Genomic DNA, 8,612 nt, shown 5'->3' with positions numbered 1-8,612 from the left:
ACGTATTTTTGGTCACTTTTTATATCATGAAAAAATTAATAAAAAGCAATCAAAAAGTCAGATCAATACAAAAATGTTACCGCTAAAAACTTCAGATCATGCTGCAAAAAAATGAGCCCTCATACCGCCCCATACGCGGTAAAATAAAAAAGTTATAGGTGTCGAAGATGACAATTTTAAACGTATACATTTTCCTGCATGTAGTTATTTTTTCCAGAAGTACCACAAAATCAAACCTATATAAGTATGGACCTACAGAATAAAGATAAGGTGTAATTTTTACCGAAAAATGTACTGCGTAGAAACGGAAGCCCCCAAAAGATACAAAATGGCGTTTTTTTTCCTTCAATTTCGTCGCACAATGATTTTTTTTTCGCTTCGGCGTAAATTTTTGGGTAAAATGACTGATGTCACTGCAAAGTAGAATTGGTGGTACAAAAAATAAGCCATCATATGGATTTTTAGGTGCAAAATTGAAAGGGTTATGATTTTTAAAAGGTGAGGAGGAAAAAACGAAAGTGCAAAAACTGAAAAACCTGTGGTCCTTGGTGGCTGGAGGTCTCTCTTCGCCATTCTGCTCCGCTGCAATCCATCTGTATGTTCTGCATACCGGCAGGCTGTACATAGCAGAGCACTGAAGAGTTATAGCAATTAGTAGATTCCCATAGTAAAAAAAAAAAAAATACTCCATCTCCCATGTTACTGAAAAAAAAAAAAAAAAAAAAAAAAATATATATATATATATATATATATATAAAAAATTATATATATATATATATAGATATATATATATATATATATAGATATATATATATATATAGATATAGATAAAAACACATTTGGTATCTCCTATATACCTATTATAAAAAAACACCAAAGGTCTAAAATTTGATTTTTGGTCACATCATATCCCAGAAAAAATGGAAAGTGTCTTTACAAAGTACAAAAAACAAGACCTCATATGGGTCTGTGGATGAAAAAAATATATAAAAAGGTTATGACTCTTAAAATGAGAGGAGATAACACGCAAAATGTAAATAGGATAGGGGATAAGATGTCTGATTGGTGGGGTGTTGTGGTCACCACATGCAGGCAAAACCAGGCCTCTGTGGTAGCCAATGCACACCCGTTGTTGCATACATTTGCTGCCACTGATTTTGCCTGCATGTGACGACTGCAACATGCTACCTGCTCTCCCATCTCGGCCCTCCCTTTCAAACTAGAAGGTATCTGGACGAGTCTTGACCAAACCAGAAAAGAGCTGCTAGGAAGCGAGGTAAGGTCATACCTTTTCAGCTGTCTTGATAACCTCTTTAACAGCACCTCCTCCAGACTCCACTGGTCTTAAGAGAGTCCTGTCCTCCAGTCTTTGATCTTAAAGGGGGTCTCCTCCTACCCCTTATGAGGCAAATGAATCCTCCTGATGTTAAAGTAGCCTCATTTGCCTCTATATGTTAAAGGGGTTATCAGAAGAGCTAAAATGGCATAAACTTTCCCCACACTCCTGTGGCTCTTTTCCAGTTTGGTCTCTTCTCATCCCGAAACCTTCTCACCTGGAATAAAGGGGGTGGCTGAAATAAGGGGTCAGGTAATGTGTTGTGGTCACCACATGCAGGCAAAACCAGGCCTCTGTGGTAGCCAATGTACACACGATGTTGCATACATTCGCTACCACTGATTTCGCCTGCATGTGACGACTGCAGCATGCTACCTGCTTTCCCATCTCGGCCCTCCATTTTCAAACCAGAAGGTATCAGGATGAGTCTGGACCAAACCAGAAAAGAGCTGCTAGGAAGCGAGAAAGGGTCATACCTTTTCAGCTTTCTTGATTACCTCTTTAACAGCGCCTCCTCCAGACTCCACTGGTCTCAAGGAAGTCTTTTCCTCCAGTCTTTGATCTTAAAGGGGGTCTCCTCCTACCCCTTATGAGGCAAATGTACCCTCCTAATACTAATGGCGCCTCATTTGCCTCTACATATTAAAGAGGTTATCTCAGCATCTAAAATGGCATTCTTTCCCCGGTTCCCAGTGGCTCACTTCAAGGTTGTTCTCTGTTCCTGTTGACTTATCACCTGGAATAAAGGGGAGGGGGGGGGGGGCCTGAGATGGTGGGTCAAGTACTGTGTTCTAGTCACCATATGCGGGCGATACCACACCTCCATGTGGTAGCCAATGTACACACAATGTTGCATACATTTACTGTCACTGGTTTCAGCTGCATGGGAAGACTACAGCATAGTACCTGCTCTACCATCTTGGCTCTCCCTTTTCATACCAGAAGTTATCAGGAGGAGTACAGACCAAACCAGAAGTGAGCTTCTGGGAATGGAGGAAAGGTAATACCTATTGATAACATCTCTAACAGCGCCTCCTCCAGAATCCACTTAAGGGAGTCCTTTTATCTTGGGTGGCAATGGTAAAGAAAAAGTTTGTTACGCTGCTGATGAAGGCTCTAGTTGGTATACAACACCACAGGCAGCATGTTATTTCCTCCTCTTCTTCTATTACCTCTTCATCTTTCTCCTCTTTATCCTTCTCCTCTTTTTCTTCCTTCTTCTCTTCCTTTTCTTCTTCCTCCTTCTCTTCCTTTTCTTCTTCTTCCCCTTCCACATTCTCTTCCTTTTTTTCTTCCTCCCCTTCATCCTTTTCCTCTTCCTCCTTCTCCTCTTCCTTTTTTTCCTCTTTTTTGTTCTTTTTTTCCATTTCTTTTTTCTTCTCTTTTACCTTCACACGTAAGTAAATCAGATGATCTGTATTACTTGCCTTATCCAGCCTTCCATGATTTGCCTCATTCCAGCCTTCTATATCTATCTATCTATCTATCTATCTATCTGTCTGTCTGTCTGTCTGTCTGTCTGTCTGTCTGTCTATCTGCTTCATATCTATCCACTTACCCCATATCTATCTATCTCATATTTAGCTATATATCTGTTTATTTATCTATCGGATAAGTGCAGCACACCAAATGTATCCAGTTAAAAGTAGTTGTTTATTCCATAGTGCAGCAAAAAAGCAGACAGCATTTCAGTAGCCTCATGCCACATTTCTCAAACATTTGGTGGCTGCACTTACCTTTTGGCTATTGCTCTAGACCTGGTAACCACAGTCCTTTACCTGGCTGCACCCTCTGCTAAAAGACTAACATTCTGGATATGCTGTTTTTATTAGAGTTTTATCTATCTATCTATCTATCTATCAAATTAAAAAAGTAGTTTTTTGGAGTATTGCTTTTGGTAAGGTAGGAGGGAGGGACAGATGCTGTGGCTGTATGAGTTCCCAAAATACCTTATGGCACCATGGGGTATGAGGAATGAAGGTTCTTCTACTCTGGACAGTTCTTTGGGCTGGGTAAATAGGTGTGATATTTCCTAGGAAGGAGGAACCTCTGGTGGCAGTTTCATCGATGGAAACAATGGTGCAGGTCATTTATACTGTGTTCTTCTACTCTGGACAGTTTTTTGGGCTGGGTAAATAGGTGTGATATTTCCTAGGAAGGAGGAACCTCTGGTGCCAGTTTCATCGATGGAAAAAAATGGTGCAGGTCATTTATACTGTGTCCACAGATGTTTGGGGTCTACTAGGGTTAGCTACATAGAATCAAAACTGGTAAAATCTGCCATAACAAAATCTAGGGGGACATTTACAAAGCCTCAGTCAGCATACAGGCTCCCCTGTCAGCGCACAGGCTTTCCTGCCAGCGTACGGGCTCCCCTGTCAGCGCACAGGCTTTCCTGCCAGCGCACAGGCTCCCTGAATTCATGTAGAAGCAGACACCTCTATATACCGTAAGTCCAGCAAACCTGTGCACCCATGATGAAATCTCCGCCAGCTCTGAGCAAGGGGAGATCTTAGCAGCAGTTTAGGCTGGCAGTGTAAACTATGATAAATATGGTGAGCAACCACGCCCCTTTGCAATAGGTCACACCCCTTTAGCAAGTACCGTCGTAAACAGCAAATAATCACACAACTGCAGTTAGTGCACAAATTGTCCAATTATTTGCCTTTTTTACAAATCAACAAAAATATCACAATTGATAAATCCCCTGAATGTCTACTAAACTAGATATGAATACTTATATAACAAATGTGATTATCTCCAACGTCACTTACTTCTTCCTGGAACGCTGTGATAATGTCTATGGCCCTTCTGTTCATCTCAAAGACCTAGAACAGAACAGATTAAACTTAGTTTTATTCAGCTCATTAAACACATTATGGTGTAATGTATGATATCTATTCATTCTGAAATATACTTATATTGTTTTACTCATTTCACCTATCAAATGTCTTTATTTGTATATTATCAAAGTAATAATCTATAGGAAGAAGCTTAAGGCTGGAATTACACTAATGCTTTGTAAGGCTGGGTTCACATCACGTTTTCTCCCATACGGGAGCGCATACGGCAGAGGGGAGCTGAAACCTCGCGCTCCCGTATGCCTTTCTATGCGCTCCCGTATGTAATTCATTTCAATGAGTCGGCCGGAGTGAAACGTTCGATCCGGTCGGCTCATTTTTGCGCTGTATGCGCTTTTTCCCCGGACCTAAAACTGTGGTCAACCCCAGAGGTCTTTTAATTTTTATTTTTTTTATTTTTTATGAAATAGTTTTTTTGGGCAATTTAGTGGTTAAAATTTGGAATGTACTCTGGACTTGGTACATTGGGGTCAAATTATGGAAAATTTAAATGAAGAGGGAAAATTTAGTACTCCATGGAAGTGTGATACTCCCTGCAGCAATCCTTAATGCAGAGGCCCGGATGATCGGGGCAAGTGTCACACTGAGTGGTGGTGTCCTTCCGAATCCCCCTCCTGTTACACACTGCATTTTTTCTGGGATCGTCCCTTCTTTCCATTGTGGGGGAGCTCACCTGGAAAGTGTTGGCCTGGGACGATCCTGGCACCTATAACTCCAGTTTCTTGGGAAGTCCGCCCTGCTCTTTCCCGGTCAGCAAAGATCAGGACCTTTAGGACTTCTTCTTGGAACTGGAGTTATGTCCCTGTGTTGCCAGCATTCCGGTACGGTACAAAAGAGTTGTACATGGCAACCTGTACCATGTAGACCGCAACTTTTTTGTACCATACACGTGTTTTCTGCATGGCCATGTATGGCTTGAGGACTTGATCTGAGAGATCAACTCCCCCCATAGGTATCTGGATTAAATTTAGAGGGAGGCCTCTCTGGTTTCTCTGCACGGTCCCACAAGCGGACGTGGATCTGGCGGCAAGGGATGTGAAGAGAGGGATGCTGGAATAAAAGTTGTCCACATACACCTGGTAACCCTTATCCAGCAATGGGTACATAAGGTCCCAAACGATTTTCCCGCTAACACCCAGAGTGGGGGAACAATCTGGGGGTTCAATACGGGAATCTCGTCCCTCATACACCCTAAACTTGAGAGTGTACCCGGAGGTACTCTCACAAAGTTTATAGAGCTTCACGCCATACCGCGCCCGCTTCGAGGGAATATACTGGCGGAAGATGAGTCTCCCCTTAAAACTGATAAGAGACTCATCAACCGAGAGCTCCCTAAGCGGGGGGGGGGGGGGGGGGCGGGGGAGTGTGTAGTGAGTGCTTGGTGTAACTATGTATAACTGTGTGTGATTAGTAATCACACACCGTTATGTGAGCAAAAAAAAAACAAACGCTGCGGCCAAAAAAAAAAGGGGGGTGCAAATCGCAGCGCCCTGAACCCCTAATAGGGCCCGGGTCACGCTAAAAAAAGATGAGGCGTACTCTTGAGCCCTATTAGGGGGTCAGGGGGGGGGGGAATTTTTAATTTTTTTTACTTTTATTTTACTTTTTACCCTACCTTTCCCTGGGCTGTATTCTTTCCCTGATCTATGGGGGGGCTTCTTTCCTTCTGTGGGGGCTCCGATCTCAGCAGAGGGGGGGTCCTGGTCTTCCTCCAGCAGCTCTGACTGCTGACTGAACCCAGCCAGCCGCGGGAGCTGCAGGAGGGTGCGGTTAACCCCTCCCCTGCCGGCTGCTATTGGCTATCGTCCAGCCAATAGCAGCTCCCCATAGATACAGTATGTGATAGGGGGTGTATTCTACACCCCTGATCACCTTGTATCACACGTGACCCGTAAGACCCGGAATTGCGCAAATCGCAAGTGCGATTTAACTTGCGATTTGCGCCAATCGCCGACATGGGGTGGTCTGATGACCCCCCTCGGCATTTGCGTGGGGTGCCTGCTGATTGATATCAGCAGTCACCCCAGTCCGATCCCTGCCCGGCGCGCGGCAGGGACCGGAATTCCCACGGGTGTACCTGTACGCCCTGCGTCCTTAAGACCCAGGTACAGAAGGCATATGCATACGCCCTAGGTCCTGTACGGGTTAAAACACTATGACAGACATTTATCAAGTGATTTAGTTACATTTTTTTTTACTAAAAATGTCACACAAATGTCGCACCTACGACTACGCGATTTTTCGTGCGACATTTTGACTGGAAAGCGAGAAAAGCAAGCTTTCCAAAACTTAACTACGTAGTAATAATTTTAAAATGGACTACGGGTAGTCTGGTATTCATTAACTGTGACAGTCGCAACTGCGCAACAAGGTTAAAAATTTACTAAATTTACTCCAGCTCAAACATGGAGCAGAAAAAAGCTACTACCAAAGTAAAAAAGAAAAAATTGCTTACGTGAAAGAAAATTATCAACAGGCTGAAACCAGTTGATAAATAAGTCACACATAAGCAAAAAAAAAGTAAGGAAAAAATTACTAAAAAAAGGATACATAAGCAAACATAATATAATGTCCCTCTATGTAGGTATGGAATTTCATATTTTCCTATTGACTCCTAGCTAACATCTGGCAGCGGTAGATTTGGCCCAAATGCATTTGGGGGCATTTGTGAACAAAAGAGCTGTTTTTTTCCCCCCAGCCTAAAGCAGTGCTCTCCAACATGTAGAGGAAGAGTGGTGCAGTTGCCCATAGCAACCCATTAGATCGCTTCTTTCATTTTTTCTCAGGCCTCTATAAAAATTAAAGAAGCGATCTCATTGGTTGCTATGGGCAACTGCACCACTCTTCCTCTACAAAGGTTTTGATAAATCTCCCCCATAGAGCCCAGTTCATATAATAATAAGATGATATATGTACCAGGCTGTGACCAGTTAGTGCCCATCACATGCCAGTCTCATGACCTATTATCTCAGACATATATTTACAGTTGGAACAATATACAGCTATAATATACATTGGAGGGGAGATTTATCAAAACCTGTGCAAAGGAAATGTTTCCCTGTTGCCCATAACAACCAATCAGATCGCTTCTTTCATTATTATAGAGGCCTTGTTAAAAATAAAAGAAGCGATCTAATTGGTTGCTATGGGCAACGGGGCAACTTTTCCTCTAGACAGGTTTTGATAAATCTCCCCCTGGATGTGTAACTGAACAAAAATTTGTGATGATATTAATGAGGGATAATAATATAGTTTAGAATAGGACTTACCACTGGATGATCCCGAAAGGGGAGTATAAGCTGTAATAACAGCACACACACAGACACACAACAAAAAACAACAAACACAGACACACAACAAGAAACAACACACACAGACACACAACAAAAAACAACAAACACAGACACACAACAAGAAACAACACACACAGACACACAACAAGAAACAACACACACAGACACACAACAAGAAACAACACACACAGACACACAACAAGAAACAACACACACAGACACACAACAAGAAACAACACACACAGACACACAACAAGAAACAACACACACAGACACACAACAAGAAACAACACACACAGACACACAACAAAAAACAACACACACAGACACACAACAAGAAACAACACAGACACACAACAAGAAACAACACACACAGACACACAACAAGAAACAACACACACAGACACACAACAAGAAACAACACACACAGACACACAACAAGAAACAACACACACAGACACACAACAAGAAACAACACACACAGACACACAACAAAAAACAACACACACAGACACACAACAAGAAACAACACACACAGACACACAACAAAAAACAACACACACAGACACACAACAAGAAACAACACACACAGACACACAACAAAAAACAACACACACAGACACACAACAAGAAACAACACACACAGACACACAACAAGAAACAACACACACAGACACACAACAAGAAACAACACACACAGACACACAACAAAAAACAACACACACAGACACACAACAAGAAACAACACACACAGACACACAACAAGAAACAACACACACAGACACACAACAAGAAACAACACACACAGACACACAACAAGAAACAACACACACAGACACACAACAAGAAACAACACACACAGACACACAACAAGAAACAACACACACAGACACACAACAAGAAACAACACACACAGACACACAACAAGAAACAACACACACAGACACACAACAAGAAACAACACACACAGACACACAACAAGAAACAACACACACAGACACACAACAAGAAACAACACACACAGACACACAACACGAAACAACACACACAGACACACAACAAGAAACAACACACACAGACACTTAGACACACAACAAATAATACAAATAATGCGTTTTTAGG

At 42.2% G+C, this 8,612-nt stretch overlaps 1 protein-coding gene across 1 annotated transcript; it reads right to left on the bottom strand.

The window, feature by feature from the left end:
• Positions 1-851: 851 nt before the first annotated feature.
• LOC130285176 (uncharacterized) lies at positions 852-7,718 on the bottom strand. Its single transcript, XM_056536472.1, has 3 exons — positions 7,467-7,718; positions 4,111-4,164; positions 852-2,724 (listed from the first exon to the last, which is right to left on the bottom strand). The coding sequence occupies exons 2-3, from the start codon at positions 4,153-4,155 to the stop codon at positions 2,359-2,361; spliced, it is 411 nt and encodes a 136-aa protein (XP_056392447.1). The 5' UTR covers positions 4,156-4,164; positions 7,467-7,718; the 3' UTR covers positions 852-2,358.
• Between the last annotated feature and the right edge of the window lie 894 nt (positions 7,719-8,612).

This window comes from Hyla sarda, chromosome 8 (genome assembly GCF_029499605.1).
Source record: "Hyla sarda isolate aHylSar1 chromosome 8, aHylSar1.hap1, whole genome shotgun sequence".
Taxonomy (NCBI): Eukaryota; Metazoa; Chordata; class Amphibia; order Anura; family Hylidae; genus Hyla; species Hyla sarda.
The sequence above is the reverse complement of the archived record's forward strand: the minus strand, read 5'-3'. Positions and strand labels throughout refer to the sequence as shown.

What these genes read in the sequence shown, in the direction of transcription:
- LOC130285176 (XM_056536472.1), bottom strand. Translation starts at nt 4,155, where the DNA reads ATGAACAGAAGGGCCATAGACATTATCACAGCGTTCCAGGAAGAA. An exon ending in TCACAGCGTTCCAGGAAGAA is followed by an intron (nt 2,725 to 4,110) that starts GTAAGTGACGTT and finishes TTACGTGTGAAG; the next exon opens with GTAAAAGAGAAGAAAAAAGA.